This window comes from Adelges cooleyi, unplaced genomic scaffold (genome assembly GCF_023614345.1).
Source record: "Adelges cooleyi isolate 19-005CV unplaced genomic scaffold, UGA_ACOO_1.1 ACOO_flye_CR_arks_rails_tigmint_CR_PRNA_108, whole genome shotgun sequence".
NCBI classification, from domain to species: domain Eukaryota; kingdom Metazoa; phylum Arthropoda; class Insecta; order Hemiptera; family Adelgidae; genus Adelges; species Adelges cooleyi.
Genome location: NW_026095761.1, coordinates 14,069,557 through 14,096,803, shown reverse-complemented (window position 1 = coordinate 14,096,803; position 27,247 = coordinate 14,069,557). Strand labels below are relative to the sequence as shown.

Genomic DNA, 27,247 nt, shown 5'->3' with positions numbered 1-27,247 from the left:
ACGTTTTTATTTGTTTTATTGTGTACATTCGTTTGCTATACAATTTTAAATTTTTTTATGTTTGAAGATTTAAACTGCGCTAAAAGTATACGATGCATAAAGGTGTTTGTCATTTATTTGCATTGCAATAGTCATTGTAAAAAACAATATGTTTTTAACAAAAAGTTAACAATATACAACTGTCTACAAATTGCAGGAAATATTGTTTTTTACTTTTAAAAAATGTATCGTTAACTTTTGTGCAATTAAGACATTTAGCTAAACCAGTTGAATACATAAAATATTAATGATTAGAAATAAAATAGTTCAAAGGTTAAATTCCAAAAAAAACACAAAACCAAATTTGGTAAGATTAATAACTTGTTTTTGAAAAAAAAACAACAATAATTTATCTGAGTAACCAAAAAAAAAGAAACAATAAGAATTGTTTTTGTAATGTATGCAGATTCTTATGATTTTTAAAGTATGTGACAACTACAGGAATTCATCATTTGTTTACATTACACCAGTCGCTGTGAAAAACAACTTGTTTAATAAAAAAAAAAATTGAAACGTTAATAAAATTGTTTGTTATTAAGGATCGTTTTGATAATGTTAAAACATAAAAGGTTAATTTGGATACTAATAGGTATTCGTCATAGGCTTACAATTTACCTGATAAATGGTATCACAAAAAATCAAGGTTCCGTTAACCGTTATTTATTCGTTCAGTTCAAAATTATGTTCATGAACGTTAACTAGGAATAACGTTATAACTTTTTTTACCCCGAGAATGTTATACCGAATAACGTTTTAAATTTATTTGGTCCGAGAACATTATACCGAATAACGTTATAATTTGTTTTACCCCGAAATGTTAAAACGAATTTTGCTAAGTTAGGCTAGGTTAGCAAAAATAGTGATAAAGAATAATGTAGTAAACATTTTGACTGGTCGGTAACCAGTTTTAGATCAATATTTTTGCTAACTTAACCTAACTTAGCAAAATTCGTTTTAACGTTCCCGGGGTGAAACAAATGATAACATTATTCAGTATAACGTTCTCGGAGCAAATAAGTTTAAAACGTTTTTCGTTATAACGTTCTCGGAACGAATAAACTAAAAACGTTTTTCGTTATAACGTTCTCGGAGCAAATACATTTAAAACGTTATTCGGTATAACGTTCACCAAATATATCCTAATATTATGTTATGTTCTGAGAACTTTATTTTGGTGAACGAAATAATTGAGTTTATAACGTTATATTTCGTTACGTTACGGAACCCTGCAAAAAATCCTTATGACTAAGTTATATATATATATATATTTTTTTATTGAGAATAAATTCAAGCGGACATCGGTAGGGTGCAATGTTATCTGTGATCTCTCTCAGCTTGTTGTTTTCTATTGAAGACCGGTGACCATTTGTCTAGGCATTTTTATCTTTAGCTTGACGTAGAAAAATGTAGACATTATTGGTTAAGTGATTATTTTTAAAGGTGGGGGTTGAATCCAAGGTGGTGTGGTTTGTCGAGGTATAATTGGGAGCTAACAGCTATGAACAAATTAGCATAATAGCTATTGCTTAATAAATTATCTAAATAAACTATTGACATAACAATGTATTTTGAAATTATTATTTTGGTTATTGTTCTATCCTATGAAAAATGTTCTACTATTTACCTTAAAAAATATGTTATTAAGGTAAAACATGTTTTTTATCAAAACAATTCTTCGGCATAAAAATATGTTTCACTTTACTATTTGCTAAAGTATTGTTTACAAAGTTTCAAAAGCGTTCTACAGCAAACTAAAACTCTTAAAAACATACTGTTGTTTAAAAAAATATTATTTTCATTATTAGCATGTTATTCTTTGAGAATGCACTTTAAATACAACTTACTAATCGATAAGAAAATCACTCTTATCTTATTTAATTGAAATTTAAACACGTATTTTAAACTGCTAAAGAAGACAGAATATGAATACAAAAAAATACATTTTGGTTTTGTGTTTTACCATAAATATCTTGGTTCAAACTGTTGCGTTCAGATTTCCTTCAGCCGATGAAGTGGTAAGAAATAAGAATCATGCAAACTGAATAAACGGTTATCATCTTGTAAATTTTATTTACTTTTTTTTTTTAAATTAAAAATATGGTTAGTATATATTTTTTTATTAAGTTCCCCTTGTATGTAATTTTTTTTAATTTTACCTAGAATTGGATAGTACGTTTTGTTATTGTAAGCAGAGTTGTGCATCATTCAAATAAAAGGTTTTTTAATTATCATCTAGATAACATATAAATATAGACATATTAAAAGCTATTTGAAAAATTGCATTATATTTATAAAAATTATAGCACTTAAATTTACTTACCTTTTAAGATGTTGGGTTATAGCTAACTAAAATTTTTAATAATGTGTTTTAATGCTTTTCAGGCTGTATATAATTTTGTAGTAAATAACAACCAGGATTCAGGCCAGGAAACTGCTCTTACTACGGCTCAATTATTGAATATTCTGGGCGACAAATATGTAAATTTTGTGAATAATTACCTGACAGCAAATAATATGACAAGAAACGACTTAAGTAACCATTCAATCAAAAGATTATTCTAAAGCAAAATCTTATCACTGTAGTCTGGAAAATGTAAAAAGTAGTAACAAAATTCATATTATAAAACTTACTTTTGTCAAAAATGTTCGTGGGAAATTACTTATGAGTTTGCTTATTAATATATTATGAACAGATATTAAAATTCAATGAATGTTTAAGGTTTATTTGTGGTGGGTAGCACAACGTTGGTTCTTTAATAATTTTCCCGGATACTGTGCAATCGCTGTTTATATTATAACAATATACCTAACATAAATTGTAATGACTTAGCATCAATAGTATTACCTATTCATTGTTTGTTTTAGACTTAGTAGATTATGTTCTATTCTGGAATATCGTGGTTTTCATTTGCGAACAAAAGAAAATGACGGTAACAGAATTTTTGAGGGATCAAGTTGTAAGCATAATTTTAGAAATATTATTCGAAAAAGGTTTTACACAATTCTGAATGTAGGCAAACTGTGAAATAGACAATTTGCTCTTGTTATGTATTGTTAATAATAAATATTATAAAGTAAATAATTTTTTCAAAAGATTTTGAGTATATTTATCTTTGTGTCTAAAGTATTTTATTAAAAAAAAAATTAAATAATGATTATGACATTCATTATGAATAAATTACTTTGGTTAATTTTCTATTTTCTTTTCACATAAAACTGCCTAGTGTGTTGTGTGATTGCAGACAAACCCATGTAGGAAATGTTGTACAGTAATTATAATGTTTGAAATTCATTCGAATGATTTTATACTTAAATATCATTAGTATAGAAACATTTTAAAACATAATTAAGGTTTAGCTAGTAATTGTTTAAAAACTGTTTTATTTAACTGTACAAATATTTAATAAACTGGCTAACGTTTTGAAATAAATAATATTTCGACATAATGATTTATACAAAAATTATTAGGATACTTTCTGTAAGATTCCTCATATTTTTTTATATGAATGATACATAGTAACTTATGTAAGATGAAACAGAATATATTGTTATCTCGGAAGATTTGAGGCAAATAGTTTCTATTTATTTTCTAAAATCTTGTCAACCATTATAGCACCTGAATTTACTTCACTTTTAAAAATGTTATATTATATTAAGCTATATTTTTTAATGCCTTTTAATACTTTTCAGGCTATAGACCGTGCTATAAAACGTTTCAACAGTAATTCAGGTCACACAGGTCCACTTACTACTATGGAATTATCGGAAATGTTGGGCCGGGATTGTCTCAATGATGTGGCGAGTTATATCGTAGCAAGCGGAAGGACTCTAAATGACTTCAGTAACCATTAAATATATTATATTTGTCAAATAATAAAAGCTTTCTTTTGATTTGTTGTGAAACTGTGAGTCAGTGGTTTTCATTCGCCACTACAAAAAATGAAACTTTTAAATATTACTTTTATTCATAAAAGGTTATAAATAATTTTCATAAAACCAATTCTTACCATTGTAGTCCGAAATATGTAAATATTCCTGAAATTTTTTATATTATAAAACTCACTTTAGTCAAAGTTTTTTATTTATCTTTATTGGCATAGAGATTAACTTTTTCGCAAAAAAAAACTACTTAGGTCATGAACCTAGCATAGATTAAAACACCTAGTATCTATAATATTACTCATTGATGGTTTTAGATGAAGTAAATGATGACCTATTCGGAGATATGGTGTTATGCATTTGCATGACTAGGCAAGTGTCAGTAGAACATTTCTTAAGTGCGAGACTATTAATTTTGTTTCCACAAGTATTATAAAATATTAATTTTTAAATCGTTTGTGAAATTATAAAATATAATGTACTAAGAAAATATAATAAATATTGTTTCAAAAAATAAAATCGTTATTTGGAATTATTTGAAGTACAACCGGAATGGTTACTTTTCCAACTAGACACAATGAAAAGTTTTGAGATAATTAGAGAAGAGCGGCTCCTAGACCTAAGCACTAAGGGATCCCTCAAAATATTTAAAACAACATACAAACTATTAAAGGTGTGTTGCCAAATGTTTACCTAGTCTGTTCGGAAAAATAAGTGCTTATTTAAATACAACCAATAGAAACTCAATAATAGATCTAAAGTTAGGCTAGATTAGGTTATTAGAACCAAAGTTGTTTATCTAGCCGGTATAGCTAAAAAGACCTGGATTTAAGTTTAAAACATCTTTCGAGTTTTATAAATAAATTGATGTTTGACTTGTTTTTAGTACAGTACTTTGCCTACAACGTATAAGACAATATTTTTTTTTACTATGTGGTGTTCCGTTTATATTACCCCCCCCCCCCCCGAACATAACCTCTTGACGTTGGTGTTTCTCAATGTTTATTAAAAACATGTGCAGCTTGAAAACGATAGATACATATTTTTTAGCATATAATGTCTTTACAAAGATATATACATTGTATATTTTTTAATACAAATCTGACTCATAGCAATGAACAAATAAAACATAATTTTAAAACCAAAAAAGACCTTTACAATTATCAATTGTAAAAAGATTATTATGTTTGGAATTATGGTTTTAATTGGTTTTCTTGTTATTTCATTCAATATGAATTTTGAACAATGTTAATATTATGATATAGGGCTTGTCTATATGGTGACTAAATTTTAAAACCTCGGTTTAGCGGTTTAAAAGAAAAATAGAAATAGAAAAATGCACATAAAATTTCAAAATAAGCAATGCGTTTAAGTTGTATACATTTTTTTACCTTGATACTTATGAAACTCCATAATAGCTAATATGTTATCAGCCGGTTTCACCAACTTTTGTTAACAATTTAACTTATTGTTAACTATATTTAACAATTTATTAGTTAGTGAAAATTGAGTTTTATCGAAATTTGTTAGCGTTAACGCATTGTTTAAACGATTGTTAAATTAATCACCCGAATTCGGCTTGTTAAAATGTATTGTAGTACTTACCCACATTTAATATTTATATTTTTCTAGTTCAGATTTTGTTTTATAATTTTTGTTGACTGAGTATACTAGTAATATGTAATAATAAATTACACATTTGACGAGGAACTTCTTTATATTGGGTATTTAGAGAATAATAGAAAAGACATCTTCGATAACCCTTAATTAGGTAAGCAGAAGTTTTTCCATGTAGGTAGATTAGGTAAAACGGAATGGCATAGACTTGTATTATAGGTTCAAATATCATGATTTCTTGTATTTTGTAATTTAGATAATAATGTTATTATGTCTTGCCTGTCTTGTGTAAAACGATGGAAATAATTTTTATCACTACCTATTTTTTTTTTAGGCCTTTAAAATAGACAAAATTATTTTAATGACCTTGGTGATAAACTATTTTTAGAAAGGTATAGACTATCTAAACAATGTGTTAAAACATTATAAATAAACTATTTATATAAACCGAAACGTTAAAAGAAAGTAAAATAAAATGCCAAATGATAACAAACCGACAAATTAAATACAATCACTTATCAGTTATTACATATCTTAATAACCAATGAAAACGTTGGAATCGAGGTAACCGCTTTGGTAACCCAACTAACGTTTTGTTAACTTAACAAATAAAATTTAACAATACTAATGTTATGGTAAAACTCGTTTCTTTTAACCAGATGTTAAATTTAAATGAATTGTTAACTGACATTGTGTTAAAAGAGTGTATTTAACAAATGTCGGTGAAACCGACTGCTAATGTATCAAATTATTAATTATTATAAATTAGCTGATGTCTACGGGTACTACACTGTTGGCGAATGCATTTATACAGACTCTTGTAAATCAACACTACTTGCTTCGTTTCGCCAGAGAATACTGCCGTCATAAATATTAGAGGCAAGCGGCGTTATATTATGTAATGTTGTACAAAAAAAAAAAAATGGATAGGTACGTTTGTACCGTTGGGGAAAAAATGGTTAATTTTTAGATTTTGAATCACACCAGTGATCAAATGTCAATCCCTTCGGGCTTTGAGAATTCAAGCACACGAGGGTAGTAGGAAATTAAAAATTAAAAAAAAAAAAAAGCAATAATATATTAACATCTAGCGCGTTTCACGTGTGAACTACTCGCAGCCGTTCCACCTACATTTTCTCTTCGTTTCTCTGCACATAATAAACGTGCACAGTGTACAAGGTAAATTCGATTTAGCTGTTTGCAGCACCGAGTACGTTGCAGAGTTAATTGAATAACGTTGGTAAACGTATAATATATGACACCACCGTGTCTCAACCCTTTTTCCCGGTTTATATACCTACGCTGTGCGATAATTAGTATTCACTCTCGCACATGTATTTTTTTTCTTTTTAAACTTACACTGTTACAAAAAAAAAAAGAGAATAAAATTAACAACGTTACGGTACGATAATTAGAGAGCCGTAAACTCGAATACGACATTCTCTGAACCCGTCTAAATAAGTCAACATGTGTAAGGCTACATAAAAAAAAAACATGACTAAATAAAAAGGGCAAATTAACGTTTTATGTACATTTTTTGTCGATTAAGCTTTCTAATCAGCTAAAGTTTTTATTAAACTGGTCAAGAAAAAACGCACTTTTTGCGTGTAACGCCGTAAAACTATTTACTGCGATTATGTTAGGTGATAGGGAAAAAAATGTTATATTTACTGTAATAATTAATAGTGTCTTAATTTGGTCTTAATATATTCTGAATTGGGTGTTAGTAAATTAGTAGTTGTTAGTATTAATAAGTGTTTATATACTAATATTATAGGTATATTATCTCACATAAATATATTACAACACAACAGACATACATAATTTACAGTAATGTATTTAATTTTATCCCATTATTAATATTTAAATAGCTTACACCCAATATGGTTAATTGTCTTAACATAATATGGTATACTTATTATATAATTTGATGACCCGATTTGTGTGGTTAATGTTGTAAATTTTATTTTCAAGCGTTAGTTGATTAACTTCATTTACTATCAACAATGGTTATATTATTTCAAAAGCTCGAATTAAAATATACATTTTGCTTGAAGGCGCAATGTATATGCAAAATAGGTACACGAGTGCATACAAAAACAAAATTGAATGCATAATTATTCAGTACTAACGTTGATATTTGATTAACTGTAACCTAATTAAACTTCCCTTTTAGTTTTGTTATTTTTTGTACAAACATTTTTAGTTAAGCAAAAAAAAAAAAATAATGACATTATCAAATTATATAATTCAATGTAGGCAGCCTATTTAATTAAAGGCTTACACATATAGCAATGGGCCAAACTAAGGTTAAATAGGCTAGCGGCCTCCTAATCAATTGTCATGTAATTGTGTTGATTTTTATTATCCGAGTTCAGATAAATGTTCACCGTGAATCCAATACCGTATAATCGATTAGCGAGTTATGTAAATGTGTGTATGCCATACTTTTATTTTAAACCAAACGGTTTTGTATAATATAGGTATAGACCGCACGAATATTAGTAATTATTATTCTTAACGTGTTTTATTGTGAGTATAAAATTTATTGCTAAACGGTGTGTGTGTGTGTGTGTGTAGGTACAGGTAGCAAACATAACAACATTAATTACCCTTTCAGTTTTCATGGCAAATAATTTATACGGCAATTCAATAAAACAATAGTAGTGATAATGCCAAATGGGGGTAAAACGATAGTGGTGCGGTATTTCGAACAAAAACTTTTTAATATCCCCAGTTCAATCAATGGCTAGAAGAAATAACGATCACCACCCCAATTGTGAGACAACAACTGAACTATTCACAGCGCGTTGTACTGTGGGTTTTAATGCTTCAATACAATTTATATCCTAAGGGTAGATGTCTAGAGTTGAACGACTATTTGGTTTACCGGTTTGATATTCAATTGTACTTTTAAAATAGGATTTTTTTTCATGAAACTTAGTACTTATTAAAAAAAAAAAAAAACACGTTAATAATTATAGTATTTGTGACCAAAATAAAATTGAAACAACATCAAAATTCAATTTTTTTTTGTTAGGAATTACGGGGCTAATTATAAAATAATGTCAAGTCTAATTATTAAATTAAAACTTGAAATGAAGCGAAGCATTAAAATAATTTTATAGTGAGAGAAACTATATTTTTATTCAAAGCGAGCTGCTCACCAAGACACAGCACACTATGCAATATACAATTACATATTAAGACATTTTTAAATTTAAAATACAAATAAACACTATTAACTCCTTAACATTAACGTGTTAAAATTCAACAATATATTAGATTGCATAATGATATTATAACTATATTACAATGTTATTGTTGCAATATTATTATGTTTTTATAAATTTATTGTAAAATACTATCAACTAATGTATTTTTCAATTTGAGAAAAATTAGAAAACATAGATATTTTATTACTGGCCATCGTCAAACACATAGAAAAATAAGAGCAAAAGTCTGTTGGTATTATTATAATATGTATTAATATATTTTATGAAATTATCACAAAGTTTGTAAGTAATATAGGTACAGCTGTGCAAGACAATTGTATTGAAAAGCACTTAGCAATATCTTACAGCATTGATTAAACAATGCCCACGGTATAATATGTAAAATAAAATATTTTAATTATACTAACGCCTTGGAGAAAAAATAAATACAAATTCGAGAGTTACAAATACAAAGAAACTATTTGGCTCCTTTTATTTAGTTAATCACGACGTTGAGCCAGCTTACCCAATCGTAACCAAAACAATGAATGCCTTTTAACATTTTCGAATTAATTCAAAGAAATAAAGTTTTTTATATTTTAATGAATAGAAATGCCTTTTAATTAGTTTCAATTATGTACACATTTATTAATGCGTAAAATTAAGATAAAACTGATAAAAAATCTGATTACCTTCGAAAACTATTTACATACTATTTTATAATCAATTTAACAAAATCAGCAAAATGTAAGTCTTCCAATAACACATACAAAATACATGCGTTTTTAAATCATTTACTTTAGCTGTTTTATATAAATTAGTTTAAGTTTTATTAAATTCATATTAAATGCGTATCGAACGAGTAATTAAGTCACTTCAATAATAATTTATATTTTATATAAATTAATTTAATTTCCCGAATTGGATTATGAATCAGTCTGATAATAATATTATTAAAAGAAATAACCGTGTTGCAGTAAGGCAGTCGGAGTAACATTAAAATAAAATTAAAAAAATGGACTATTCCACATTTTTCAATTGTTCGTTAAAGACAAAACAAACATTGAACGGAACAATAAATATATTACTTTGAACATTTGCCATTAATTTTTAATATTTTATGTTTACTTCATTAGAAAAAAAAGGCCAATAGTTTTTTTGTTAGTTGTTTTTTTTTATGTCAAGGACATGACTCCTTTCTGCAGTAAGAATGGTAAACATCTGTATTATAAAAACTATTATTTTTATTAACAAAATATTAATATAGATTGTATTTTTTAATACAATAGCATAGTGGTACTATTATCCCTCGTCATTCTAGTAAAATGTAAAAAAATATTAACATAATCTTTAATGAATATTTTTTGGGCTTTAAGACATATTTTAAAACTGGTTACCAAAATTGTTATCTTTATTCATCGCTGTTTGACAATACAATAAAACTTGGTCGTTTTTAAATTATAATTAAATTTAAAAGTGTGTTGAAATTGTCTTTTTGGTTACTTAAGCAAAACAAAAGTTTACAAAAATATAAAATATTATTAAGAATATAGTGCAACGTATAAAACAATATGTAAAGTGTTTGATTATTCATTGTTTTCATCATTTTGATAGGTTTTCGAGGGACATACTTACAACAAAAAAAAATACTAGTTTACTACAGAAAGTACATTTTAATGCTTTAATGGTTTAACGTAGGCGGGTACATTATTTTCGCATAAAATAATGGTAAGGATATAAATACATTTTCATATTATACATTCTTTTGTTTCTTTTAACCTTTTATGATGTGACATAACGGTTGAGGGAATAACCTTCTCCCATAATCTCCTTTTAAATTATTTCTACAAAAAAAAAAAACCTCTGGAAAGCCGGAGAATATTGAGTTTGTCACGTAAAATGTCATTTATAATCAAAATGTTTGCAAAAATGCTGATCTTTGTTCTTGTGTGAGCAACTAGGGTTGAACGTAGGATTATTACAGTTATAATTTTATAAAAAGGAAGAATGTTTTAATTTTTTTTATAAGAACAGCCATAGAGTTTTATATGAGTTTAGAAGAGCATTGATTTTACATTGATAATTATGAATACTAAATTAACGTTTAAATGCGCATAAATAAAATGTAATATTTTATCCAAGTGAGGTGATAATAATACATATATATATATTTTTTTTTATTAACATTTAAGATTTCAACAAAGCCTGATGCCACCTGTTTAGGTTTTCATGACGTGTTGTTGGGCTGGGTGAAAAAAGGGAAAATAAATCTCCAACTTTTTAAAGTTGTGTTTGTAATTAGTATTATATCCCAGGCCGTCCTGGTGGTGTTGTCAGGATTTATTAAGTTCCATATATTGTTCCATACCCTAGTAAATATATATGTATTTGTGTGTCTGTATACGCCCTTACAATGAAACTATTTGCTATACACTTACACGTGTGTGGGTGGGGGGTTTTTTTCTGTTTTTTTTTTGTGGAGGTTCGTCAGTCAGATCATACGCACACGGCTTGTACCCATACACACAGAACAATACGAATTTCGCCATACAAGCGAGTGCCGGGGACGTGTGTTGATTTTATTCGCGCGTTTTGGGTGTCAAAAGCCAACACCCTCCCCTTCTAGTCCCTTACATCCCTTACTTCCCTTGTGCCGTAACCCCTTTCCTCGGTGTTTTTCCATACCGGGGTAAAAGTTCTTGTTCCATTTCATATGTATGGTTTCTCTCTCTCTCTCTCTCTCTCCGTCCACTGTACATATAAATACACACACACATATATATCCCGTTTTATCCCCTTTTTCCGGTTTCCTACGCAAAAATGAGCGGCTTGCGGTTGACAGTCGTATTGTGTCTACACACACACACATATGTATATGTGTGTACTTGCTATGAAAAGGGACCTCCAATACAATATATACATTGGTCGTTGCTGCAACCGCCATGTGCCGCAGGTGACACGTCCCTTAGTGCTTTCCGTTCCACACCCCTCTGCCCACACCGCACAACTCACCCTTGTACTTACTTTATGTGTGCAAGGCTTTTGACTGTAAGGCGGTGTTATTGTTGCAATTTTCTTGATCAAAAACTAATTGCTTTAGTCTTCGGCGCCATTGACTCCTTGAAATGCCCCCTTAAGCATATTGAACGTTGCGAATATTGGCATGATTTCTTGCCAAACACTATGTGATTGGTGTAGCTTACTGAAAACATAGACTAGACATCTTCTGGTTCGTTGTAGAAAGGAAACTTTTAAAGCGCGAAGGATAGTAGTGGCGTGGCTGAATAGTTTATGAGAATTGTCGAGTGGCCGAAAATAATGAACCACTTACATTACAGTAGCAGCGCGCTACTGTAATTTCACAACTTCTTATGGTCTGTATTTTATCAATCCGACTAGACTCGTTGTGACAGTTTTTGTTGTATTATTGACATAGGTACACTTGAGCACCATATGTACACTGCAACTCTACACACAGTGGTCGTCGGCTATCTTGTCCTTAAAGTGTTTTCATCGGGCTAAATGTATCGATTGCCCGTTTTGTCTAAGCGAACCGCGTTCGGGACGTCGCTTCAGAGATGTTTTTTTATTATTATTTCCAACCGGTACGGTTCTTTCTTTTTTTTTGGTTGTGTCTGATAGTAGTAAAAATTCAGCACTAATAATAGTATTATTTCTAATGGAATGTGAAATGGTACAGAAGATGAACCATATTACTAAGGAATGTACAGAGCATTCTTTTTTTATATATATATATATATATATATATATATATATATATATTGTTTATTATTTAAAATGTGTATTTGTTGTTAAATTGTATTGCTGAAAATTGGTTTGATGCAATAACAAAATAAAAATAAATAAAAATAGCTAGATTTATTAGATAAATCTAGTTTCGAGAGAAGATAGTGATAATAGTCAATTATAATAGCTTAAATCACAGACATAAAAAACTCCTAGTAAAAGGCGCAAATTATCTCCTGTACCGGTGGTTTTCTGGTCGTGTATTTTTGATTGTGTGTAAAAAAATCCTCATACTGACAAAATTCGAAAACCAAAATACTAATATAATATCTATATATTATACAGCTATACATTACACATATACACATTTGTTCCAGACGATTTGATTGGCATTCAAGCCGATTTTTCCATTTAATAACGTTCGCTTGGATATCCACACATTCCTCTCTATTTCTATATCGTTTTGATTCGTTGTGGGTCATATAGGGTTTCAGAGTTTTATCGTTTGCAATAATATATTTCCATGTCGACGATCGTCTACGCTATTAACTCGGCAGCCAAAATGGCATTTTTGTCTGTTCCACTGTATCAATCATCCTCGATTATATATCTTGTTAAGGTAACATGTTTTTATTTTTATTTTTTTAAATTTAAATAACCATTTTTTACTATTTACAATCATGCAATCATACATATTATTATGGTTTATCTCTAACTCCTGTAAGCACAGCTTGAGTTGGACGCAGAGAGTTATCATGGAGATTTAATTACATTTAACTAATATAATTTACATCTAATATACAATAACAAACAAATATAACAGCAAAAACAGAGAGCAAAAAGCAAATAAAACAGAATTATGGCTAATTATGAATGAATACATAGATTTAATTGTATAAATAATAAATATCTTATAATTAGTTTTCAAATATTTTACAAATCGCATAATAATGATCGACTTATCATATATCTATTAACATTAGTTTTAGTATTTAGTATTTTTTAACATTTACATTTAGAGAGTTAATAAAGGCTATAAACATTTTTTTAAAAAAAATTACAGAGTAAAATAATTTAGGTCCTAAGTAATTAATGAATTTTTGGCCAATTTTTTTTTTTTTGTATAATTAAGTTTTATGTCACATCTAGTTTTATTCATTCGAACAAACAAGTTAAATTGATATTATAATCAACAGGGATTTGGCTAAATATAGTTTTCCCTACATTAACAAAAAAAAAAAAAAAAGGTTAATCAAGTATGTTAGCAGCAACTTATGAGAATCCTAAGATACAGGAACAGTATTATAAGATACATAAACATAACAGCGCTATGCGCGTTAGGTACCTAATCTATTAAACTGTTTTATTGTTTACAAACTTCGCCATTTGTTTTTATAGGTTTTCCGTTTTATAATAATTACAAATTAGCAATATGTACCTTTATGCAAAATAATAAAAATACTCGTGTAATAAGTTTCGTCAATACGTTTGTCTCGTTTATGACATAATATTCATAAAACGCAATTACACATTATATCCAAATGACTTTTAGTTTATAAAGGCTGTTGTTGAGTATAAGGTATCATAAAATATCGTTTTTATAAAAATAAAAAAAGCAACGTTTTACTTCTGGTCAGAATCAACGAACATTACCTACATAATGTTATGGTAACGACATCGCTTGAAGTACAAGAGCGGTCTTGTTTCTGGTGCGTTTATTAAGATGAGTTCGGATTTCTCGTCGAGAATAAACTGTTGATAAGATTACTACGTATTATGTAAATGGGAAGACAAAAAAAAAAATAAAGAGGACTGACAGGAAATTGGATCGAGATGGGTTTTCTCCTGTGCCTTGTTTTGGCTTGGTGTTTTTTTTAAGCTCGTTAACCGAAGACCTTTAAGAGTCCGATTTTCCCAAAAGACCGGTCTTGTTGTTTTTTTTTTATCTTCTGCCAAGCATTTAAGATTTTACATAGCGTCTGTTATTTTGTCTTGATTAGATTACAAGAAAATAAAATAGGTAAGGGACGTTAAATAGCACACTCGACGACCACATTACGGCATTAACTCAATTTAGTTAATGCACAATTAGTTAAAAAACTATTTATCGTCGAAAAATACAGTTCTAAAATTTAACTAAAGGCTAATCCCTTTTAAACAGATTCAATCGTGTTCCATTTCAATAAACGGGTTGGCTAATCTCAAGCTCAACTTTATTTTTAATAGATACCAGTTCACCTCATCATAGTATATACCTAGGTGTGAACTTGGATCGAACTCTCGTTGGACACAAATAGAAATAATAGCTTGAAAATTATGCACTAGTAATAGTATTATTTCTAATGTAATGTGAAATGACACAGAAGATGAACCACATTACTAAGGAATGTACAGAACACTCTGATTCGGTTTAATGGTTGTCATAATTGAAAAATGTTGTGTTATTTTCATAGATATAGGTAATGAGAGAAAATAGTGATAATAATCATTACTGTCATGAGAGGGGTTGGAAATTATACTAGCTTAAATCACGACATGAAAAACTCCAAGTAATTAGCGCAAATAATGTAAGGATGTTTTTTTTCGACCACGTTCGAGGTAAAGTGTTAAAAAATGATAGGTATGATCACTATCTTCTTAACCATTTTAGGCAACCACTAATTGGCGCATCTCCATCGCTATGCATTTTCTTCTTTGTCGCAACTACATTGCCACTGCCTAAATAATATATACTGCCCTAAGAAACTTGTGCCATTCGTTCATCCTTTTTTGAATAACTTGCTTGTGCTAAAATAATTGATAATAACAAATAGTTCTTTTGTGTTCACTATACACATATTATATTATTTTCTTTTTTATTTCACCGTGTTTCGAGTAAAAATAATAATATGTATGTACCTACTATATTAACAGTTTATCGGTCGAGTTGTATATTTATTGTAATAAAATATTGCAATTGCGGATTTAAGCTCGAAAATCAAAACTTACTCTCCTTATCTCCTGCCTCGATGGTTTTCGGGCTTTTCGGATAACACAACAACAACACAGTCAGGGTCATTAGGCGCGTATCCCCCCCCTCCCCCCACCCCCAATTCCAATGCTATATAATCTCGTATATAGCACACGGCGAAACGTAATCCGTTTAGCTAGGTAGTGAAATTCGTTTGCCAAACACCCTATACCAGTATATAGTGTTTGTGTGTGCGGCGGATCTCTTTGGCTGGCTCGAGTCCAGCCAAATCCAGTGAGAACTGCATGCGTCGATTTTCGGCGATCGCCAAAATCCTGCACACTGATAATAATATATTCGATTCGATCCAAAACCCTTAGCCCCCCTCCGCTCCGCCCTTCATACCAGTCCCGTTGTCCCGAATGTCGTTATAGTTAATTCCCGCAGGACGCCGCGTGGGAGAGTGCAAAACTTAATGACACCGTAAACAATGGATCATTACAATAGTCTCGTCACTTATGCACCGTTAATATAATATTGTATGTATAACGTGGCACTCTCCTTGAGGTTGACCCAAAATAATATTATACATTAAACACATGCGTTTCTAGCTTGACTTTGTGTCGTTGATAATGTTTACCAATTTGAAAAACTAGAAAATTGCAAATATTTTTGAAGACTAAATATGCGCGTCTCGCGTTAAATGGACCACCCTGTATATAATTTAATCGATTAACAGTAGAGTTAAGATAGAGGCTGACTGAACAGGTTCAGTCAAGTCATATATAAAAAGAGGCCCACAAAAAAAAAAAAAAACCTCAGCAGCCTTTGTCAACACTCGATTATTCCCACCTGCCCAAAACGCCTCCGAGTAAAAATATTATGCGAGTAGTTAAGTTTGCAAACATCATTGAAATTTTTCAAATTTAACATGCATTTTTGTCTAGTTTGTACAACAAAATTTAGGCCATTCGAGTATCTCACCATTGGATAGCGTTTCGTTAGTAATATTTTGCTTAATACATTTTAAGTTTTGCACTTTAAAACTACTCCCAAGAAAAAACAAATTGATTTTCCAGCAAACGTTATTAATGAGTTTCTTCGGTGGAAATTCTTCTTTGATGGTTTTGACGTTTACTTGTTTATTATATTTTTTTTTTACAAATTCGTACAATATTTGTACTTGCTTATATTATATACTGCAGGTAAGTTAAACTAGTTGACAGAACAAAAATTAAGTACGTTTCTTAAACTCGTTACAACTTTTTAGTTTCTGTTTAAACGACATATTACCGTTTCGGAGTAAGCAAACCGTGTAACGCCGGAGACTACATCCTGATATTCCGAGGATATAATATCTATTTATCTTCTACCCGAGAAAATTATTATACAGAATTTTCCGATGGTAATTTAATTTCAGCGTTTTCGTGAAAAAAATTGTCGACAAGTTTTTTTTTTTATTACTTACCTTCTTGTAAAAAAAAACTGGATCGTTTTCCTCTATCGAACATCTCATTACTAACGTATTACTCGTTTTTTTATTTTTATTTCGATCATCACATATATATATATATATATATATATATATATATAGGTATCATATATTATGTATGATATATAACGCAAAAAAAAAAAGAATAAAATGATATTGTTATACCGATTTAGCGTACCTGTATATATGTCGAGAGGAACTCAAATAGCATAAAACGAGTTTTACGAAGGGTATATTTTTTAACTCCCTTTGGACATCCTTCTTTTATTTTATTTTTTTGCTATTTCCCCAGCCATTTTTTACCTACAGCTCGTTTTACAAACTTATTGTAAATTGAGTTTCGCATCCTCTTTTCGTTTCTGGCTCGCCTTCTACCGTTACTACAAAGACAATCGGGTTTTCCAGTCCAAAACTGATACATTCGCCGTCTCAGAGTAATCTCCTGTTGACGTTTCTCACACACAAGAGGTAATATATATATGTTTTTTTTTTGATACTTTACAAATAGGCTGTTTTCGTTTTAAACGTTTCTCGTTATTTCATAACTTATTGTACTTACGTTTGAATATCATTTTCAGTAACTAGAAAAAAAAAATTAAGTTCCTAAATAATTTCACTACTTTAGTACCGGAAATGAGCTTCCATTGATAAACAAATGTTATACATACAGATTTAAATAACTAAACGGACATTGCAGTTACAAGTGCTGACATAATTCTAACAATGTTAAGGTAGGTATGGGCTGAGATTGTACAAAGGCAATATTACATAATACACATATGTTTAAAAATCAAACCGGTACCATCTCGGCTACTAAATTATATTATATCATTATATTAGGATTAAAAAGAGGTCAATACCTGTTTTATATGTTATATTCGTTGTACGGCATAAGTAACATTGACTATGGCGTTTGTTATAGGTGTAAAATTGAGTTGGATAATTTGAGTTCTAGCAGTCTTAAATAAATATTATGTATGTTTTAGTAAATGTGTAAAGAAAAAAAAACCAAACTCGGCGAATAGACTCCGAACGAAAAGTATTCAGCGGAAGAAGATAGATAAAACTTATTTATTTGATTACTTCTTCCTGTCAAAATTCCCTGCGATTTTTTTACCAAAAGGACGATTATGTTCTGGGGTGGGTGTGGAGTTTTTAGAAGCGCGAAAAAGTATATTAACAAAAATATAAAAAAGAAGCGGGCTCCGAAAAAAACTTTTTTAATTTCCCTTTGGCGACAATAAACGTATTTAGTAGTTTTACGAAAACCAGAGGGCAGAGTTCAGACGGCAGTTACACATCAGAAAAGTATAAGGTACGCTTTCTCTCTCGTAGAATCAAACAAATAAAATCATACACTAAATCAGTGGAAAAATAATAGGTAGCAATAATGGATAGTTAGGCAAATCAATTGTATTTTGTCGTGACAAAATGTTTATTTAATATCAATAAGTTTATTTAAGTCTGATTGTAAGGGAATCAGTCAAACTCCTGTTAATAAATTCTACAATCTTTATTTAGGTGAACTCATCGACAAACTTGCTGCCGTTTAATAGGTAATTATTATTATTAGAAAAAAATATAATAATTTAATGAACGTACAAATTATTTGAACATAAATGAATAGTATGATTGTGATTTAAAAAGTAAAATTATCTTTTATTCACGTTAATAATATAATTGAATTCATATTTGTTTTATTATACTAATTAACTCTATTACTATATACGATTTTTTATTCACGGAAGCTAAAGTAAAAATGGTTTTTTTCTTCTTACTGATTAATTAATAAAGGAGAATTACGAGTCAATGTCTACAGGCGACGTACAATTCAAATAAGTAAAGAAAAGAAAGTTCAATTGTGTTCCGAGGTTTCAAAAATAACGCTTCGTTAAACTTTAACGCGTGGTTATGCTTTCATAATATCAAATTCGAATAAAACGCCAGAAAAGTTTTCATCTTCAATGGTTAAGTCACCGTTCAACTCATAAATTTAACTCAAATGATTCGCACCACCGGCCACTTTATATATATATATATATATTATTATTATTATAACTTTGTGTATCATAAAAATATGCAGATATTTTGAAAATTGAATAATCCTGAATTGAATCTCAGGCAAAGCATAGATTAAATATAAAATATATAAATAGGGATTAGGGTGTTTTTTTTTAGGAAACATTTTTGTTAGGTTAAGTTACAGTACAATATTAGACCATATTCAAATTTGTATCTTATTTAATATTTGCTAGAGCTCTATATCATCATATATGAAACTTAAATGGCAAAGTATATACTTGATTAGCTTTTTTGAATTAAGAATAATTTTACTGTTCGGTAACCAGTTTGAGTGATTATTTTTAAATACAAATAACTCTACTCCTTGCCCAATTTTAAACTTAAATAACTTTAAAACTATTTATTTAAAACTAGTTATCGATCAGTCAACATTTTCAGCACAATATTCATAATTTTAAAAGTTAATAAAATATATACTTTGCCGTTCAAAAAGATATAAAACATACTATAATATGTATACATAATTATTATTTAACCTATGGACAGGTATACAATGTGCTAAGCCGAAGAGATGTTGAACTTTAAAACGGTTTTATTATGTACAAAAAATGTATTTTTAATCATAAACTAAATTAGTATAATATTCACAGCGGTATAATGCGATATTTTGTTCTCTTTACAATATTATTATTACACCGTTAGTTCTTAATTTGGGTTTATATTTTCTTCTATGGTTGGCAGACATAAAATATTGTAAATATATTTTTTTTTTAAAGTATTACATACTCGAAGTAAACGATCATATTATTAGGGCTCTACAAGATGCAGACGACGACACTGATCCGGATAATCTCTTGTACGAACGAGCCTCGCGTGCTGACCTACTTTTGATGTATATATATTTTCCTTTTTCCCTTTAAAATTCCTATTGAAAATATTCGCCATTCTCCTTACGGCCAATGGCTAACGTTAAAGTGGTTAATTTCCGAGCTAAACCGAACAAGACCGTAAAACAATGGCGAACAAGTCCAAAAGCCCAAGGCGAAAGGGTTTTTTGTGAAAACAAAAAAAAAAGGGCGTTTGGTTGTAAAAAGGAGGGGTGTGATGTAAATTTGCATATAAATCCGGCCAACCTTTTGTCGCCACAGAACTACACAAATGCCAATACACATACACACACATATGTTCTAATTTGGTAGAATTCGCGTTTAAGAGAAATTATTGGTGGATATGAGGCGGTCGGATGCCAAACCGATTAACTCCACTTTTTTCCCCTTCAAATTGCGAATAATAGCATGGTTGGATTAAAAAAGTGTACAATTTTCAGTGGCCAAGATAAATAACTCCATAGTGGAATTTTTCACCACTAGAGTGCGCTAAGAAAATTGGCAATTGTACTTACATACATTTTTTCAAATAACTTCAACTGCCTGTCCTGAAAAATTTCATTTTGTGGAGTTAACCAGTTTGGCTTCTGAGCGCCTCGTATATAATTAAAACTGTTCAGAAAACATGACAGTTTAGTTGTTATAGCGAATAAACCATAACAACTAAAAATCTTCAAGCCATGGTAGTAGCATTCATTTTTTTAGATTTAACCATACATACTACTAAACCTGGTATTAACCATAGTATAAGAATAGTATTAGAATCCACATTGTGTAGATTTCAAACAGTTGCGACGCGACGCGGTTTTCAGCTGTTAGTAGTCGAACAAAATGTAAAACCAGGAAATAAGGTATTAAAAAAAAGAGTACCCCATTTATATTCTCATTTTTATGGCGACCGCGGCCAGGCAAAGTAAATTGCTGCCTTTAGGCGGTGGTTTCATACTGTAATATTAATAAACCCTCGCCATCGAGAATGTATAATATACATAAGTGGCCGTACACGTGGTTAGGTTGACGACATGTTTACGGTATTATCAAACAACCTCGGGCGGCACGACGACACGGCCGGGATGAGGTTTTTTTTTTTTTGATACCTCAAATTACCATCCGAATTGTCATATTCTGAGACACATAAAAAAAAGCCACCAAAATAGAATATATTACACAGGTGCATTACCAAACGGCGCCCGGGGATTGCCGGCAAACGAACCGCCAAAGAAATCCACTTGGGCAGTCGACCTGGATAAAGCAAGGGAACGGCGGACGAACCGCCGGAAAATATCCGAAGGGACCACAAGGATAAGGGGGAAGAAGACGGGATGGCAGGAGCTGTGCTTGTTACAAGCCATATAAATGCAAATCAGACTTACGACCCTGCGGCGATTTTTGCCTTTCCACCGCCGCACCGCGTCCGTCCGTCTAATATGCCTCGACTCAATCGTGTACACCGCATTATCATCATGCCAGAACATGTGTCAAAGGAATTTTTCAACATCACAAAGCGTACCCCGCCGAATGATCTACTTTATTGTCATCCTTTTTGTATTTTTTTTATTTTTATTTTCCGTCTGAAATTTAACCGCGCGTTTACCGCAAATATGAAATACCTACGGATCCGCTTGTCACTGGCCCATTACACATCAACGTGTCACGACTAACAACTTACCTGCGTCTCTCTACTCACAATAATTTTAGTTCAGTATAAAATATTGTCACGGAAAAATAAATTTAGTTATTTTCTCCGCTCCACGGAAAAAAACATTACGCCATGGATATGTTATCTCTTATCACTTATCTCTTATCATTTGTCTATTATCACTTTTACCCACAGATATACATAATAAACTAGATTGCTAAGTGTACATGCCTCGCCAATAGAGATGATTGAAGTTATCATTTTCCGCCATCTTTGTGGGTATTAGAACCTTATCACATGTTTATAACTGTTATCATGGTTTATAACAATTACAAGTTTTAGTTGATAGCTCAGAGTCACAGATATATATATTATTTTATACACCACAAAAATGGCCGACGTCGACTTCCATTCTTGTCACTAGTTAGAAATCTAGTTTATTATATTATATATCTGTACTTTTCTCTTATCTCTTTCTCTAATCATTTATCTCTAATAACTTTTCTCTTATCTCTTATCACGTTGAAGCGAAAGTGTAATGCAAAAATGGTGACATGAAACTTCTTGTATCCAGCCCAATAACACAACCATGTTGAAAAAAAATACGTTGATATAAATAAAAGAATTACCCAAGACTATAAATATATTATGATCATAATTCATACTAATTGTAAGTACAAACTTGCCAAAAATTATTCAAGTATTCTAAATAATCTACTATACCGTTTTGAATTCAAAAGCCAAATTTTCATATTTTCTAATTGACTAATTTATGTGAAAAAAAAAAAATTGTTTTTAAATCAGTTTAAAATGCAAAATTATTTTGGTGTGCTCTTATATTTTTTTACCACTGCATTGCCGTCAACAAAGTCCAAAACAAATGTCAACTGCACATCATCATTGACAACGACTTTAAGGGCGAAAACCCGTCTTAAAACATTAATTATAATAACTTGTTGAGAGTAACGAGTACACACTGTAATATTTTAACACATTAAAGACATTATTATCATTTAAAACATACTAGGGTTTTTTCAAAGTCGAACGGTAGGTGCTCTTAAAGGTTTTACGTGCATATTTGATTCGGGTTAAAACTATTTTCAACACTGCTATAATACATTGTAGCTTTTACGACTCGACCTACGCCCCCGATCTTATTACTGTATATAGCTGATGGTACTTACTACATACCCCACTGCCATTACAGCGCCCATTCAAACGTCTCTTTCATCGCTTCATTGTTCGCGCGCGCTGTCATTACTCGCAGACCTTTAAATGAGACTTTCGACAAATTTTCTATTGTTGTTGCACATACTTTCTCTTTCTTCGGTCTCGTTATCGATTAAACTTCTTTTTTTTTACACTCATAGTCGTATATAGTAGGTACCAATATGCGCGCGGCAGTGGTTAACAGTGGTATAGGTGGTTTTTTTTTGCACGTGCCAAGATAAGGGTCGATTTATACACACCTGGGGTTTGGACGGAAAATATTTAAAAGTTCGGAAATCGACAAACCGACCAGAAAAAAATAAAAATAAAATAAAAAATAAAAGCTTTCGCTTCTTACTGTGCTCCGGGGAATTAGTCCTGGTGCTGCTGCTGCGTGTGCCACGTACAAGCGCCCGGGTAGGTATCATAAAACAGCATGTGTGTTAACCTTCGTTCGATTATAAATCTCGAGAAAAGGCGGCCATAGGTTTTGGTGTGTTTAAAAAAAAAAAAATCCTATCAGGCATACACGACCACCCCCCCCCCCCCCCGATCCATCCCGACAAGGGTTCTGGAGAATGAGCGGTTTATACCTATATTTTAATTTAAAAAAAGAGTATTACTCGCACGCTGTACTTATTGCTATCATTTTATGTTATCCCAAAATAAAATATAATAATATGGAAATGTAGCGTAAATTTACATTATTCGTTCGCTTATGCTTTTGTTGGTAAATCCTATTACCTAGCGGGTAAACTATATTCTAATATTTATGTTGAACATTACCCCCAAAAAATGATACGGGTAAAATAACAAACCGGAGATAATAAATTGGCACACGACTTCCACAAAAACGAGTATTGCACTTGTGCTAGAAATTAAATCACGAGAAACCGTCCAGAAGAATGTAAGAAAGTAGTAGTAATTGTATCTTTATACAATTTCACGCAATTGTGCGTGCTCAATCGCCTAAAAATACATACATGGACAGAATTCCCAGTTGTTCAATTTTCGTTAAAGATAAGCATATTGGCAAGTATGAGATTCGAAAAAAAATTCGTTTGATATCCTCTTTGGGGGAGCAAAATATTGCAAAATGTACACTTATAATAATATAGCGTTTACGAATGTCAAAAATGCAAAAAGATATAAGCCCAAGTAGTACACCCTGGCTTACCTGTTGGTCGTATAAAGTACACCCGGCAAACGTCGTTTATTGTTTATCACCACTGTATGTATAGGTATATACACACACCCCTACTTAAGCTTATATGTAAGAAACTCTATTATAATAGCTAATGCAGCAGAAGCTGTTGTACCGCACACCTTAATGTTTATTAAAAAGTTAAAAAGGGTTATTTATTGGGGAATGTTATTTTAGTACCTATTTTTATAAGTATGTTATTTATTTTTCTATTGTTGATGAATTATGGATAAAAGCGGGCGACTTAACATAATTATTAGTATTTTATATAATTACGAGATGGACGCTTAAGATTTTATACATTAATAGATGTACCAATATGAAGAAGTAGATAAGCAGTAAAATTAATGTGAAAAGAAACCTATGGCCGATCGTTAACGCTGTCACTGAAAATTAAAAATCGCACTAGTCCTCTTTAACTGAAGGTTTTTATTATTTTTTTTTAATTTAATATATGCGATTGCTTTTGACGCTTGTTTGATTTACGATTTAAATCCCAGTTTCGTCGGATGGATTCAAATTTTGTTGTTGTTTGAATATAAATATTATATATTTGACATTTCTCGCCCTAACTTAACATCAACACAATGTATTATCAATCATTTTCCGAATGCCAAATGAATATTATAAATAAAAGAACACACACGTGATGAAATGTTTGTTTGTAATCGACACTCACATCGTCGCTGCCCGCACACTATTAAATAGGACTTTTTTTTTTACCCACGCATTTATTATGTATTGAAATTTTTGATTATTTTATTTTATAAGATACATTAAAGATAAGTTAAATTATTCGTATGTGTTAGACGACTTCTATTTTCTATTTTGTAGGTACATAATGTTTATTATCCGTTAAAACAATGTCTATACATCATAGTATATATTATTAACTAGTTAACCAGTTTAAAAAAAAAAGGATTTAGTCTCAGTTTAACCGTTTGCAAATAATTTTTTAAAAAATACCTACAAAATATTGACCGTGCCTCGAAGCACCTATACTTTTCAATTTATAAAAAATCACGTTTTGGGTAGTTAATTTTGCTGCTCAAAAAATGTATAATCTTGGAAAATCTTAAAACAAAATATGCCATCGATATGCTATGAAAAAATTAAGTTCTTAAAGTTTTAAACCACCTATAGAGCGTTATAACATTATTAGGCAATTAATCAAAACATTTTTATTTTTCCAACACATCAAAGCGGTTTTAAAGGTATGAGTTTTCCACATTTTAAGCCAGACTCGTTGTTTCTAATTTGAATTCTTGGTACAGGATTTTACTTATTGAAATGTTTTCTTTTGAAGTCTATCGAATATTCTTATTATTAAAAGAAAAAAGCAATCATTAATTTCCCACGGTCTTTAGATTTGAAAAGATATTAAACTACTTGAACAGTAAGAAAACTGTCAAAAACGAAATAGGTATTGCTTGTGTTAATTTAATTGTAAAAAGTAAGTTCTTTAGGAGGCATTTTAGAAGGTTTTTCAAAATTAATTTTCTGTCAGAATAAATGATAATATTAAAATAGCATAACCGAACTTGGTTAAACGTTAACCTTACCTTATACATACAGGTTACCTATTAGAATTTTGAAACGGCTCTGAGATTTTGTTAAACGCGTTCGACCTTTAACACAAAATTGGTTTGTTTTTTTATACATTGAAATTAACATAGAATTAACACAAATAAATAATAGATAAACACAAACAACAATGATTTTTTTTTTTTAAACGAATATCACAGCGGTCGGTTATTCGAATGATCGCTTTTTGGGTAGAAAACCATAAAGTGTGATTTGTGTATTTTATAAAACGGTTTTTCTGCCAAATATTTTCCCTCAAGAGTGCAAAACCGTGTTAATTTTTTCGGTGTGTCTTTGTGGATTTTCCTAGTCGCCAGATGATGTTATATCATTTTTCAAGGACAGGGTTTTCTTAAAGATTTTGTCATACGACTTGTTGATACCGTCGAAAAGCCGACGGAATAAAGTGTACTGGAAAAATGTCAACGTTGAGTTAGTTTAAAATTCGTACGTGCGGGTAATTTTTGTAGAGAAACAATTTTTTTGGGTTTTTTACTTTGGCTACGACGTGGTCGTCATACTTGAGCGCAAATTCCAAAAAGAAAACCCGTCACGAACGTCGCCGTTTCTTTTAATATATAGGTATATATATAATTTTTCTACAATATAAAATACAACCGGGTGACGTTCATTGGCCGGGAATGATAACAGGCAAAGGGGTCGTGGCCGGGAATGCAGGATTGGGATCAGAAATCGAATAACATCTCGATGGGATTTCACCGGTGGAATTTGCGGCCAACTTATAATTCAATAACTGTTTCTTGTTGAATGCACGTGATCCAAATGGAAATGATAAATAAACGTCAAAATGAAAATATCACTGGCCGCCCTATATTGTCCTTTCGGGCCTGCGTAGGCTGGGCAAACCCGTGATTTATCATCTAATATATTTATATATATATATTATTTTCCAAATGCTTTATTGCACCACTCACCCTCTCCTCTTGTCGTGTCGCCTTGGCCTCGGTGTCACCCCGTGAAACTACTCTTATATTATTATTACAACTGGTCGCAATTTTCCTACATAAACGCAGATGTTAACACCGACATAATAATAATAATAATGTAACCACCGAACGTCACCTGTGTAGTTGGTTGTAGGGTGAAGGAAGGTATTTTTGTGGCATAAGCAATTTCGTGATATAGTTTGTTGATCGTATCGCGTAATTCCCTATTAGAAAATTGTCTTGAAAATCACACTGATTGTTAAAATAACTGTGTTTTAACAATCAGTGTGATTTTCAAGACAATTTTCTAATAGGGAATTACGCGATACGATCAACAAACTATATCACGAAATTGCTTATGCCACGAAAATACCTTCCTTCACCCTATATGTCGATCCAGCCGAATCGAAGACACTCATTTTCTTGGAAAATACGAGTATTTTGAAAATGTTCAACATCATCCCTTACACGTGATAAGACTGTCGATTTTGTTTTAAGTCGATAACAAAAAAATTAAACTGAAAAAATGTTCGTTTTAATTTTCAGTACTAGGTTGGTTAGTTATGACCATGTCTAAACATTTGAATTATTAAGATCAATATTCGTTTTGGGGTTATAAAGACAGTATCTCAGCGAGTTCCCAATAAGTAATAACACAAAACAAACAGAAAATTGTTGTCGGTGTACGACATTTAATAAATGTGTCAGTGTAGCCATGAATCACGAAAAAAAAGGAAATATCTGCGTTCTGGCATCACTGCCTGTTTCTAAACTCTAAGATTCCCTTTCTGTTTATTCCAGGTGGTGGCCATATGA

The 27,247-nt window shown here is 30.7% G+C and overlaps 1 protein-coding gene across 1 annotated transcript; it reads left to right on the top strand.

Annotated features, from left to right (window-relative positions):
• Positions 1-1,952: 1,952 nt before the first annotated feature.
• LOC126841506 (uncharacterized) lies at positions 1,953-27,247 on the top strand. The gene is made up of 6 exons (XM_050578053.1): positions 1,953-2,054; positions 2,422-2,572; positions 2,905-2,996; positions 3,730-3,880; positions 4,236-4,345; positions 27,233-27,247. Exons 1-6 carry the CDS (start codon positions 1,962-1,964, stop codon positions 27,245-27,247), a joined length of 612 nt encoding a protein of 203 aa, XP_050434010.1. The 5' UTR covers positions 1,953-1,961.

Bases quoted from the DNA above. Each gene is read 5' to 3' on its own strand.
- LOC126841506 (XM_050578053.1), top strand. From the start codon at position 1,962: ATGAATACAAAAAAATACATTTTGGTTTTGTGTTTTACCATAAATATC. The intron at 2,997-3,729 runs GTAAGCATAATT...AATACTTTTCAG, and splicing joins AATTTTTGAGGGATCAAGTT to GCTATAGACCGTGCTATAAA. The intron at 3,881-4,235 runs GTAACCATTAAA...TGATGGTTTTAG, and splicing joins AAGGACTCTAAATGACTTCA to ATGAAGTAAATGATGACCTA.